This window comes from Halichoeres trimaculatus, unplaced genomic scaffold (assembly GCF_033239565.1).
Source record: "Halichoeres trimaculatus isolate MK-OKI-2021-1 unplaced genomic scaffold, fHalTri1.1 fHalTri1_scaffold_6, whole genome shotgun sequence".
NCBI classification, from domain to species: Eukaryota; Metazoa; Chordata; class Actinopteri; order Labriformes; family Labridae; genus Halichoeres; species Halichoeres trimaculatus.
In genome coordinates this window covers 15179141-15193361 of record NW_027437184.1, presented here as the reverse complement: position 1 = coordinate 15193361, position 14221 = coordinate 15179141, and the positions used below count along the sequence as shown (strand labels likewise).

The 14221-nt window shown below is 38.4% G+C and overlaps 1 protein-coding gene across 7 annotated transcripts in view; it reads left to right on the top strand.

The window, feature by feature from the left end:
- The window catches only part of LOC141791360 (glutamate receptor 3-like), a 94717-nt gene extending 81370 nt beyond the window's left edge, over window positions 1-13347 (top strand). For 2 of the 7 annotated variants that reach the window (XM_074671752.1, XM_074671749.1), the window contains exons 13-16: window positions 1231-1478; window positions 2205-2319; window positions 10571-10819; window positions 11899-13347. In XM_074671752.1, the coding sequence (XP_074527853.1) occupies window positions 1231-1478; window positions 2205-2319; window positions 10571-10816 (609 nt within the window). In that variant the 3' untranslated portion in view covers window positions 10817-10819; window positions 11899-13347. Of the gene's footprint in view, window positions 1-1230; window positions 1479-2204; window positions 2320-9318; window positions 9498-10570; window positions 10820-11800 lie in introns of those variants that run through there. The other 5 variants (XM_074671751.1, XM_074671748.1, XR_012598320.1 and 2 more) reach the window with 4 other exon arrangements.
- Window positions 13348-14221: the final 874 nt, after the last annotated feature.

The following is a 14221-nucleotide window of genomic DNA, read 5'->3' as shown; positions in this document are numbered from 1 at the left end:
CATATGAGCAACAAAATACTGTTCTGCTCCTCCAAACTTGTTTCTACCAGCTTGTGCCATCTTGTCATACTTTGGTACGACCCACACTGTACTTTACGACCAATCAAATCACCCTGGATTAAACCATTGCATTAAACCAGGGGTGCTGTCCATTGGCCACTGTTTTCATTCAAACCTGGTGATGCGAGGATAAACGTGCCACTATGAAAGTGACGTGTGCACAAGTGGGAAATACAGTCCATCGGGAAATACCATTGTGGACCATGCAGGGTAACTTTATATAGGGGTATGAACCAAAACCTCTGAGTAAAATATGAATGGAAAACAAACAAAAAACCATACAAAACTTAACAAATTAAAGTTGCATGACCCCCCTGAAGCCAAAATAAAAACCTTATGGCACCCCCCAGTGCTCAAAAAAAAGTTTGGGAACCCCCTCTGTTTGGACCAGCCCCATTTGCATATAAATATCGATCAGCCCCTAACCAATGTCTGTTTGTGCATGTTAAAAATCAGAGTGAAGCAGCTGGATTTGCTGAAGGTGCATGAACGACTTTGCACAGATCAGAGAGAAGAGCGTTTAATGTGAATGAATGTTTTTATGTAATGGTCTCACAGCTTATTTTATGATCATCTAACCTCACTGCAGCCATATCACCTAGCTTTATGACATGTATGTGTAAAGGGATTGATTAGATTAAAGTATAGATAAAAAGGGAACCCTGTTGTTATGACTCCTGCTGTGACCTGCTGGTCGGAGCTCGAACCGACAGGAGGAGGTCACTTCAGTCTGTTAATATTGATACCAAACATGACCTGCGTTTTGCTTCTGCTGAGCTGCCAGATTGTCAGACTTCAGCTGCTGGCACAAAGCCCACTACCTTTGAAGCCGTGCTGACATGGAGACTGTGAATCCACTTTGATTAAAAAACTGTTAAAAATGTAGAAATATATTCAGTGATGTCAGAGTCAAAATGCCTCAAAATGTTTTTGAGACTAAATCTGTAAAAAAAAAAAAAAAAAAAAAAAATCAGAGGCCTATTTAAAGTGAGCTTTCCCTCCTCAGCAGAAGTAGACATGACATTTTAATCCCATGTACGACAGGAGCTAAGAGTATTACCTAGCATGTTGAAGCTGTGCCCTACAGAGGCTCATCATGAATGTGTTGTTGTTTGTTGAAGTTTCTGGAAGCTAACCATTCTTGTCTTCTCTCTCTTTCCTCAAATGCAGCGCTCCAAAATAGCAGTATATGAGAAAATGTGGTCATACATGAAATCAGCTGAGCCCTCAGTGTTTGCCAAGACAACACCTGATGGGGTTGCCCGGGTACGAAAGTCGAAGGGAAAGTTCGCCTTTCTTCTCGAGTCTACTATGAACGAATACATAGAGCAGCGGAAACCCTGTGACACCATGAAAGTGGGCGGGAACCTCGACTCTAAGGGTTATGGTGTGGCCACTCCGAAAGGCTCTGCATTAGGGTGGGTGGGATATTATAACAATATCCACTATGTTGTTATAGTATTCCACCTACCCTGATGTCTCCTCTTGCCGTTTTCTTTTTCTTTAACTCTTCTTTTTTTTCCCAAGTGCATCACTAAGTGAACAGTATTTCAATCTGATCAACACGTTCAGTCATTTTCTGTTGTGTCCGATGTCTCTGGTTTGTGTCTGTTACTTTCTTCTTTCTCTTAAGGTTTTTATTGGTATAAAAGTCACTTTCAGTAAATCATTTGAATGTTGATGTGCACTCTCGCCCTTCCCAACCTTGTTTGTTTTGCTCTTTCCCCCTCAATCTCTCCCTCCCTCCTTGTTTCCTTGTGCCCTCTTTTGCATTGCTTCTAACTCGACACTGATATATGTCTCTTTTTTGCTAGTTAAAATGCTGCTCTGTCACTTGTGATGAATGTTAAGCTGCATGCTGGATGTTCTTATTTCTAGTTCAGCAATGACAGAATATCCCCATCCCGCACACTTCAGTTACAAGCAATGTAACCCTCCATGCCACCTATCTAATATTTATAACATTTTCTTTGCTGTAAAGATGCTTCTTACCCCTCCACACCAGTGAAATTCTTTACCAATTTGTTCCTCCCGTGCTCCCCTTATGAACTATTGATATTAATCACTATTCTTTACTAATATCCTATATTAGATTTCTCACGGACCTGTTCATTTTCTTACAAGTTATGTTTTATCGTTTCAAGAAATGCTGTTAACCTGGCAGTGTTAAAACTGAATGAGCAAGGCCTCTTGGACAAATTGAAAAACAAATGGTGGTACGACAAGGGAGAGTGCGGCAGCGGGGGAGGTGACTCTAAGGTCAGCCTCAATGTCACCAAAGTCGGGTATCCTAGAACTGAGTAATCGGCAAGGCTGTCCTTACTGAACATAGCTTTTTGGACCTGAATACCTTCAAATATTTATGGAATTAATATGGTTTTATATTTTTGTGCAAATGTGATCAACTGGGAACCCTTTACTTGGCTAATGGAGGAGAAAAAGCCCAGTGATGCTTGAAAAGTGTAGGAGTAAGACTGAAGTGGATCAGGAAAGAAAAGCTTAACGTGTTATTGATAGACAGGGTGGTTATTTCTGATTTTTTGGTCTGTGGTTATGAAAGACAGAAACAACCCTTTCCTCTGTTTTTTATAACTACAGGCCAAAATGAAAGGTGTGTATCTTCAAACATAGTCTTTGAGTCAGGCTGACTAAAGCTAAATTGATTTTGGTGTTATGATTAACACCTCCAAGTCAAACTTTGTATGCACTCTCCACTCTGCCGCCTGGGTGTTAGGGCAGGCACGGGGAACAGCGTTGTCTTGAGGGGACTAAGCATCGCAGGCAAACGTGAGAATTCTAATGACAGACTGACAACTAACGGTCCAAACTTTTCTGTCCAACATCCTCTCACTGAATCCAGCGTTAAGACTGACAGACACCTTTGCTTGGTCTTGAATCAAGGCCAGTCAAAGTCTATCCATGGCCACCCTGACCTGGTAAACCCTGCACTGTTAAAGAGTTTGATATGACCAAGAGCCTCATTTGTAATAGAGCATTTGATTTGAATCTGACTTTTGAATTTGGATATTGTTTCAAAGTGTGCAAACAGTGGTTCAAAGAAAACAATCACGTGTTAAAGTGAGACTATGTGACTTTTGCTGAAAACTGGCTACTAGTGGCCAAATGATGCAATTACAGAAACAAGGTACATCAAGTGCTCTCAGAAGTTAATTGGATTTTTCAAAATGTGTTACTAATCCTTTAAAATGAGAGTGTTTGATATTTTCATACTGAGAGTCATAGCAATATTAGAAACTAGAGACCAGCCCAGCCAAGGCAGATATTGATTCCCGAAGGTTTCAGACAAAAGTTGTTCTTGTTTTTTTAATTTCTGGAAAATTTTCAGCAGTTTCATTGAGACTTCTCTAAAATTGTTATTAAAAAATCCCTAAAACTTTTCACAGAAATATTTCGATAATGTCCTTTTAAAATATCTTAGAATGAAAAAATACTTCAGTGAAGAGTAAATTCTCAATCTTAAAATTTCTAAAAAAAAAAGTTTAAAAAATATATATATACAAAAATGTCTGAGAAATACTAAACATTTTCTATAACTTTCAGTAAAAGTTCTTAACTGTTCGAATGGGTATTTAGCATCAGTTTGGAGCACCAGAATGGATACAGGAATAAGGCTGAAGTGGTTATGAAATATTTTTGAATCCAACATAAAATTTCTTCTTCTTTAAGAATCTACTGAGTCTCACTTTAAACATTTTTTTACACAAAATAAAAGTTTCATGTATGAGTAAAGGCTTCATAAATGATCATAAAGCTCATTTTTGAATTCTTCCTGTGAGCTGTGCACACTGAATTCAGCCAAAGTGATGGCATCTTTCACTCCACTCTCTGTAAATTCTATCGTCATGAATGGGCTCGGTTCAGTCAAATCCCTTGTATCTCCTCTATATAAATGAGGCTCTTGATCTTGTGTTTCAGACAGCAGGGCGGGTGCAGTAAGAGCCCGACAGTGGATCCATCTCTGCCTCCGCTCTTCAGCTTGCATCATGACCACAGTACACTCGGCACATTGTGAGAGAAGAGACAAGGCAAAACTTTGCTGTTATTGACTCGAGTCATCCATCCCTGAGTGAGCAGGAGATGGATACTTCCAGTGGGATAACACAAAGAGAATGTCTTCTCTCACTGGCAATTTGCCCTGACCCCTTGGTTAGAGAGAGACAGAGTAGAAGATCAGTGTGACTCTACCACATCTGGCTGCCACATTTCTATGTCCTTATTTCACTTTCAGAAATGCATATGTGGGTAATTTGACAATGAGATGGAAATATATTGTATGTAACTACCACTGAGAAAATGTGACTTTCCTCAAAGAAATGTTAAAACAAAATTCAAATTTATAAAATCTTAAATCAACAGTTATTTTAACACTTTTATTTTTTAGATAAGCTCACCAAAAGCAAAATAAACTCTGTACAGAGTATATCTTCTGACGTCAGCAGGTGTTTTAGACATTCAGAGCTGGATTATAGTAGATTATGACATCCTTTAGAATCTATACTGCATACTGTGTGATGTTTTGTAATTCCACATCTTGCAGTATGTGTTGTATGTCTTGATTTGGCCATGAGAGTCAGTCTGTGCATGTGTTTGTCATGTGAGTTATTCTGTGTGCTTATGAATGGTTTTAGATGCTGTTGTCTTGTTTTGCAGACAGACCGAAGGTGCCTTTCTGATGGTACTGTACATAAATGAAATTAACCCCTTAAAATATTCCTCAGAACACAGGAGTGGACACAGGATGAAGAACACCTGTACAGTGTTTCAAACCCAATATAACAATAAATGTTATGTTTGTGAAGCTTATAGGCCTCCTTAAACACCTTACTATAAAAAACTACAAAAGCTACCATGAGTGTTCATTAATATCTCTCTGACACAACTTCAACAAAAGAGGATCAATTAAACTTCACAAGTATAAGATTTATAGCACTTGCTGTTGTATTGCCCTTTAACAGACTGTACAGTTATTCATTACATTCTGTCCATCCTGCTTGTGCTTATTCAGAGGGTTGGTTTCGCATCACTTTCAGTACTTATTTAAAAACACAATAAAACTCAAGGGAGAGCTGTAAGTGTACATAAAAGCTCAGATACATTGAAGTCATGGACTGTGGAAAACATTGGCGAGGTCTTAGTGGCATCTCTGATTGATTTCTGAAGCCCAAGATAATGATAGCCACATTAGAAACCCTGACTCAGTTTAACTTTCAGACAATTTAACAGGGAGGCAGAGACAGTCTTTAGCTTCCTGGCTAATACTTCACATGCGCTTGTTTGGCTGTGAGGTCAGCAGTCATGCTTGATAATGCAAAGCTTGCCACCTTAATATCTTCCAAAGAGGTATTTTAATTTGCCCCTGTAGGGGGAGTAAAATAGAGAAATTGACTATTTGAATCAAAACTTAATTTTTTTTGTTATAGGCCAAAAACGTTTTTATTCCTGCGGCAAAAGTTTCAGTGCATTACAACTGAAAATACATTAAGTTCCAGAATCTTCTCCTTAAAAGGACTGAAAGTTAAAGGTTTAAAGAGCTTTCCTATGTAGGAATGTAGGTTTCACAGGCCAGTGACATCTTAATGAAGTCAGTTGTTCAACTGATTTTTGGTCTCTGCTGAACTTCAGTATAAAAAAGTTTATAAATTATTTTGGCAGAAGATGTATTGATTATTAAAAAGCATCAGGTTATAGGAAGTACCTTTTGTGATTTCTTGTATGTGCCTCTGACTATCTATCTTGGGGTCTTTGTGGATAGCAGCTATGTTCAATGTAAAAAGATGTTATTCAGAAAAGACTCACCTCTGTTACCGATAAAACACCTGAAGCCCCTCTAAATACAGGAAAAAAACATACATGAGCCATAAAACATGGTTATTGAACTGAAAGGTTCAGATTGCACATATACCCAATTGCTCCTTCTGCTTCCTGAGTTTGTCTTTGCACACAGCTACCAGTATTTTAGATGTGAATTGAAGGACCTTTTGTTGATGTAAATGAGATCATCTCCAGGCCCAGCACCCTAAAGTTCCTGGACTTCTGGGTGTTGATGGGGTCTCCAGGGATATTGGAACCATTCTCAAGGAACCCAAGGAAGCATTTTAGCATGTCACATTGGGGTCATTTTTAAATACAGGAAGCTGCCACTTGAGCAGTGGTCAACTCTCAAGTTTGAACAGACCACTGCAGAATAAGTGCTGCATGTGGGTTCGAATGAACATTATCACAAACAGTTTAGCCCTTGTGTTTTAGAGTGATACAGCTAGAGCTAAAGGCTAATTAGCCTTTAGCTCAGGCTGTATCACACTCCTGTTTAGCTGTCTTCTGCTCTTCTGTCCTTTTTCTGTCTGACAGTTAGGCTCCAGTGTCCACAACCACTACAAAATTAATCACAGAAATTGTTTTTAGCAGAGGAAAACGCAGATATCAGTGTTTTATCTCTTCTCACACTAAACTTCATCAGCGGGCGTGGTGTTGTCATAGAGACCCAAACGTGCCGTGAATCAATTCAGTCCTGGTCGACCTGACCTGGAAGCTAAGGAGTAGCCAATTAAAATAACCTGTAACCAGCAATGTGGATTACGGTTAGGCATATATCTAGAAGGGAGACTTTTTAAAGATCACTTTGAAACTCCTCACAGCCCCTTTAAACTTACTCATCTTTAAAAACGTTCATCTTCCTTATCCATAATGTAGAGGGTTCATTTAAAGTTTAAACAGGTCTCGTCACCTGTAGGTTCATTGGCTTAAAAATTTATTTGATAGTTTCTATGTAACAGTGATCTACGTTTAAAATCTAGCATGACTTTACATTTTTTGATTATCTTCGAAACATCCTCACAGTTTGTTCTGATACCTACAGTTTTCACCCCAAACAGAGGATTTCACTCTAAAACTATAAAAAAAAGAAATAGCAGTTGGATCACACAGCATTTTGAAGCAGAGTGAATTTACAGGTTTGGCACAAGAAGCTTCCAAGCAACAGGAGCGCCGACTAACTGCCCTTCTGCTCCGGTGTTAAATGAGGCCAGAAATTTCCTGAGCAAACTACACCTTTGAAATCTGCTTGTGTGTTCACTCTTTTACTGCTACGAGCCCGAAAACATCATAAGTGTACTCAGCAGACTTCATGAATAAAAATAAATAAAATAGCCAACAAGAGAATGAGCCTAACCTCACAATGAATGCTTTGGAATGTAATTTTTAAACACTCTCACTCAGCCTTATATATCTGGGCTGTGGAAAACTTGCATACCCCTCTGCTGACCCTACTCTTTCCAAGGACCCCTCAAAAGCTAAAGCTATCATGTCCACACATGTATGTGAATACTGTAATACACAGATTATAGGGAATTTCTTACTAGGTTGATTCATTCCTGTATCCTTCTAAGAATTGAAGATACCCAAGTTTTTTATGCAAGTATGAAAATTCATCAAATCTGGTTTGTTAACTGGACATGAAATCAATCATCTTTTGTGTAATCAGACTGTCACTGGAAAAGACAGACTGTGCTGATATCAGCTGCTCTGTCCCATGGACTAGTTTCTGTACAGAATGATCAGTGATTCATGTATTCAATGTCTTCTAATGATCTCTCTGCTTATATTGGGCCTGTCATTTAAAATGTTGAAGCTGGTTGTTTTTTATTGTCCTGTCAATATGAGGGCTGAAGGGTTTCCCATTAAACAGATGTGCTAACTACTTTATATATTACATACGAAATGTAGAGCAAAGCATTTACATGAAAGAAGTAAATATACAAGCTTTCTTCACTTTTACATATCCACATTCATAGCCTTGCTGTCCAAATTTACTGAGCTATTTCTGTCATTTTATTATCTGATATGCCAGTATACGAGAGACTGTAAGACTGGACAGTGGTCTCCATAAAATTATTCAAAAGCCCACAGCCTCCACCTGGTGGTGTGTCTGAGGTCTTAATCCAATGACTAGCACGCGTATTAGATTTGTCATTAACAAAAAGAAGACACAGGAGAGTTATAAGAACAGGCCACACAATCAAACTTTTGCAGAAATTCAATCACAACAAATCCGTTTTCTTTTCATGCAGCTAAAAGTTATCTGAGAGAAACAGAATATGAAAGTTAATTGGATGCTGAACCAGTTGTTGGAGCAAAATGTTTGAGCTTGTGCCATCACACAGAGGAGAAAGTGCACTTTGTTGTGTCTCACAAAGGAGCTGTGAAGCTGATCCACAAAGTGAGACACTTTTTACAGATTGTGATCAGGTTACCTTCTCTGTTTGTAGTTTTATTTACACTCATGAATATGAGGTTGTACTTTGTCACCATAACTCTGCCTTCAAACAGCTCTGCCTGCTGAACAAGACTTCAGATCATCTATATTACATATTACATTGTGCATGTTTTCTGAATGTTGGTTTGTACTTGTTTTAGAAATCAGATACTTCGATTCTTTCTCTAATTAACACAAAGAACACAGTGGTGAATACAATATATTTGATGATGTTGGATTACAAAATCTTTTTGTTTTGTTTTGATGATTTTTTTCTGAAAGGAAATAAGCCTGGAAATCGATCAGTCAAAGGAAGTCACATGTAATGTCTTGCAAAACAAAAACCTCCAAACTATGAGCCCCTTTCTGAGGGAATGGGGGGTAAGGGTTTAATAACAGCATTTTGTAGATCTATAGTTTGGAAATTTAATGTAGATTCGAATTTTGCTTTCTGATTGGTTCAGACGGTCCTCCATGTGGGGATCACAGTGAACTCTGTGCCTTAGAGGGGTGATTTTGCGAGACATTAGCCTTCAATAGCTGATACTAAAATTGGACTGCAGTGTTTTGTCTGTTAGTCAAGAAAGGGTTCCTGTTAGATCCACCTTGCTAAACATCCAAAAGGCTGCCAAGAGCAAAACCAAAAAAAAAAGTGCCCTCAGCAATAATTGCCTCTGTTTTCTTTCATTCTGCAAAGCTATGCAGCAGCTGCTTTATTCTGCAAGTTCAAATCTTTTCTCTTCTTGTGATCAGTGTGTGCCGATTACTCAAAGCGATATAGGTGGGGTCTGGCATGCTAGGGTAGTCATGGATTATGAAAAGTCATATATGATACATACATTATACTGTAGTGTTGCCTGCTATCTGTGATGTGTTGGCCAGGACCCTACTCTATCGCTTTGCACAGTTTAAAGTAGTTTTTTAAAAAAGTTGAATAACATAAAATAACATAATTAAATGTTATTTATGTTATTTCCCACGTGAAGAACTCCTGTAAACCTTGCAGTATTGAAACTCAGTGAACAAGGCATCTTAGACAAGCTGAAAAACAAATGGTGGTACGATAAGGGTGAATGTGGAACCAAGGACTCTGGAAGTAAGGTCAGTCGCTGCAGGTCTTTTTATACTGATTCCAAAATGCATTTTGACCCAACTGTTCATGTAAAAAAAAATACATGTTCTCTCAGACATGACATATTTCTGGATACTTAGCTGTCTGCCCTCACAGTTACATGTGAAAGAGATTAAAAGTTAAAGCTCACACATAGTCTAATTCATGTACACTGTGGTCATAATTCATCACATTGACATTTTTTTCATTGTATGCAGACGATACCAGAGTAAAACTCAGCATGATTGCACACATTTTCTATTCATACCATAACAAATTATGAAAGTTGAACCATGGAATTGAAACCATTGTACTGCTATTGTTTTTGTCCAAACTTTTATTGAAATTTAGTTTATTGGTGTTCATCATTTGTATGCAAAAATCACCTTTAACTGGAATAGAAACAGCTAGTTTTAATCCCGAGGTGTCTTTTTTTCTCAGTTTTTTCTCAAGAGCACAACATGGGCAAAATATGTACAACTATCAAGCCCCAGTCTTTCTATAGAGAACATAACATAACTATCATAAATAGGACTATTAACTGGATTTTGAGAAGTAAAGATTTTAATTTACTGCTATTAGGACTACAAAATCTCTTCAGGGTTAGAATGCAAATGGTAAAACTCATAAATTAATTTCAATATCAATGTTTGGCTCTTAATAGCAGCAAAATGGTTCAATTCTCCCTCCACAGCTTGCCACTTTGATTGTACAAATGCAAATGTGTTGAAACTGAGCAGCTATGATTTAGAATCGAGGGTTTAATCTGTAGACCTGTACGACCACGACCGCCTTCCTCTAGACGTGGTCTCGTAAAGAGTCCACAAACAGGATAGATAGAAACTCTCTCTACATTCACCTCCACAGCTCACAGAGTAGAAATAACCCGGGAGGGGGAATAGAGGCATTTCAGTTGTTTTCATTTATCTTTCTGTCTTAGGTTAATTCAAGCATCTCAGAGGGGTTTTTAGACACAGTTAGCAGCTTCCTCAGAGTTACTTTGTAGTTCCAGTGCAGCTGCAGGATGTACAGATAGGATCTGTGTTTGTGTGAGTGTGCATGTTGTTAGAAGTCAGACCCATTTTGCCAGTGAAAGAGGTCTTAACGGTGGTCTCTACCTCCCCCAGGACAAGACAAGTGCACTAAGCCTGAGTAACGTGGCAGGAGTCTTCTATATTCTGGTTGGAGGGTTGGGCCTGGCTATGACTGTGGCTTTGATAGAGTTCTGCTATAAGTCACGGCAAGAAACCAAAAGACTGAAGCTGGCAAAGAATGCCCAAAACTTTAAGCCAGCCCCTCCGGCAAACGCCCAGAATTTTGCCACGTATCGTGAAGGCTACAACGTGTACGGGACAGAGAGTGTGAAAATCTAGAGGGTATGTGATTCACTGTTTCTTCTTTTTTTTCAGTCATAACATCAAGTGAAATGTCAAACAGGGATTTATGCATTTACTTATTTTTAAAATCACATCTTTTTATCTAACAGCAAGTTTGGCACAGCATGTCTGATTGTCAGTACTATCATGAAAATCCCAACAGGTTGAGCAGGACCCTCACATTACTGGTCACTTCTAACCCAAAGGTGATTCTTATCAGCATAACCACCAGGTCACGATACACTATTACACACGTTACCTGGCTACTAACTTCAGGCAAAAACAAGTTGCATTAAGGATAAGATCAAACAAGGTGATCAAAGCTTCTGAAGGAATGTTTTTGACAGCATGTCTGTCCTCGGCTCTGCTCTGGATGTTGAGGCTTGTAGTTAAAATTTCTTTGTTGCAGTCACCAACTTAAAGCTGCATTCACCAGCTCTGCTGCCTTGCCTGGGTTGCAGGACAGGATTTTTCTCCACAATTTCCTGTCAAAGATGGTAGTTGTCTTGTAGTTTCTCTAAGCCGCCTTTATATCTGCTAATCTATTTTCTGAAGTCCAGCCTGAGACAGAGACTAACATTTTTACCACACTGTCAACAGGAAGTGATGGAGTGTGTGACTCTCCGCAAATGAATTTGATTTGATGAGCCATTTTTGTGTCCCGAGCATCACTGTTGTTGAAAGCTGCTGTCATGGGGTTTTGACCAATCAGAATCAAGTGTGTAGCACAGCCAGGTAATTAGTGGGGAAAAGGTGAAGCATAGGTTTTTTCTTGTTTAATTTTCTGAACTATGACGGAGAATTTAGGCCCCAGTGAGGAAAAAACATTGAGATTCAGAAGTTGTAGTATGAGAACATTAAAATTGTATTATCACAAGAAAAAGTAGTCATCTAAAGATATGAAGCCATATTAAAAAAGTTTAAATGACTTTTTTACATTGTCACAACACAAGACACATCTGAATGTACAATTTAATTTAGGTCCAGTTACCTCATCAGGGAGCAGCAGGGAACTTGGGTCTCTGAGGTGAACCAACCCATATCGACTTTTCCCTGAACCTTCTCTTGTGGCCCTGCAGGAGTGACGATGTGTGAATTCCTACTGGAGCATCTGGATGGAAACAGCCACTGTGTGTGACCCCGACACCCTGAGGTTGTCATCCTGGAGGCGACAGCCCTCTTTGTCATCAGCTTGGACTCAAGCCTAACTCTCAACAAGTGCTCATTCTGGGCTGTGGGGCCCATCACACTAACAGAGGGCAATGACGCAACTGGACTTTTGCTTCTGGAAACATGAGATTTTGCCTCTTGTAGTGCCTTAAGGAGCATTCGGGCGTCACAGCAATGCAACTAAAAATTAACTAACTTGAAAAATTTGAAAACAGTCCATGGAAAGCTTCAAATGACAATTAGATGAACTGTTGTGATTTCAGTTGTTTTATATTTTGAAGAAGAAAAAGAAGAAAAAAGCCATGATTTGCAATCAAAGCATCCTGGAGTACTTATATGAAGTCATTTGAATCCTTTACAGACATATTTTTGTGGTGAAATCTTAAGTTGGATAAATGTTATATTTAGTGAAGTAAAGTCATCTTGTTTTAATATAAGACTATTTTCAGTTTCATAATATTTAGGACAAGCATCAATCAATAGGTTTAAGCACCGATTACAATAACATTTTACCCCTGTTTTTACTCAGAAAATATTAATACTATGAAACTGTTTAGGTGGTGTTATTTTAAGGCCTGTTGGACATTATACACAAATGACTCTGTGTTCATTTAGATGCCTTTGTTCGAAGTCCACCATGCACATTTGTTTCAACTGCCACTGTTTTGAAACAAAAGTCCATTTTTTAACTGAAATGAGGTCCGCTTTAACTCACTTGGTGCCATATTGTTGGAATCAGAAGCATTATTAGCCCATGGAGAGTGAACCCCGTTTATGTTTCATCTTATTCACATAGTTTAACCGAGCGTATGGTTTACACTTTGTACACATTTAGAAGCTGTTCTCATGTAAAAGCAGTATCTGCAGCTGTGAATCTTAACATTTTTGGTAACTGATAACACACCATGGCTTCTTTGGTTGTGATGAGCTTTCTGTGTCTATGCATTATGCAGACGGTGAGCTGAAGAACTGTACATTAAGGGAAGGAGAGCTTCAAATGAATCATTTTGTCTGTTTGTAGAAGTGAACTTTTTATAAACCGAGAGGAAAAACCTCCAAATGCTACAAACCATTTACGCCTACATTTGTTTAGTATATCAGACGTTGTCATCCGTTTCTCCCCAGATAAAGTGCATGTGAATTTGGTGATAGTTTGACCAAACTGCAACTCAAAATGGACCCTGGTTTAGTTAGCATCAGATGACAGTATCTGATCCGGTCTGGTTTTAGTTTTTCCAATTCATTTGTAAAGGTACCTCAACCATGAGAGTTGCATGTGTGGACACAATGAACCTCTGTGGAGAGATCATGTACAAAGATTTTATTACATTTCCTTAATAAAAGCAGGTTTATATTCATCTTTGGACTAAATATCTACTGTCATTTCTCTATCAAAATGATTGGTTTCTTGTGTTGGAGGCCTACTTTACTCACGCAAGTCAGTCAAACAGAGTTTTTCTACTAATATGTTGAGAAATATCTCAAGTATTGTTTGAATGGAAGCCCAGTATACAAATATGAGATCTATTCCAAGAAAGCCATTTTATTTATGGGCTGTTTTTATGTCCATCACATTTTGGTCAGCAAAAAAAAAAAAAAACAGGTAAAGATCTGAGTCACTGTGTCTCATTCTGCATCATAAAATGTTTCACATGCACATTAGTGACACTGTATAGTCAATTAGATTGTGTATTAATCAATTTGAACAGTTTTTTTTTTTTTTTTAAATAAAACTATATTTGTACAGAAATGAGTCCTGACCATTTCAATGAAATAACCATGGGCTTAGTCTGAGGTTTAGGAAGATGAACACATCATTGTCAATACACAGTCTCTGTGTACAAACCAGAACTCAAAATTACTAAAATAGATTTATTAGACAGGACTATGGTGAGAGAGATGCTGCTGGTGGGAGAAGTTTTTATTGATCTATCCTGTTTAGGACTGTGAGTGACTCATTATAGTCACTGATCAACATATATTTCTTTTACATCAAATGCTATTTTGTCCCTTTTGGCCCACTGTGGTAAAATCGAAGCAGTGGTTTCTTCTGCCCCAGTGAGAAGATAACACAGGTGCTGCAAACCAATCCTGAGCGATGAACACTCCATACAATCTGAAATCAAGATAGTGGTAAGAACTGTTTTTTTGTTTTTTGGTTTTTTTTTGCTTGTTTTTGTAGCTTCATATTGTCCTTCAGCTTCCCCCAAAGTGGCTTTAAAGGATTTAAAG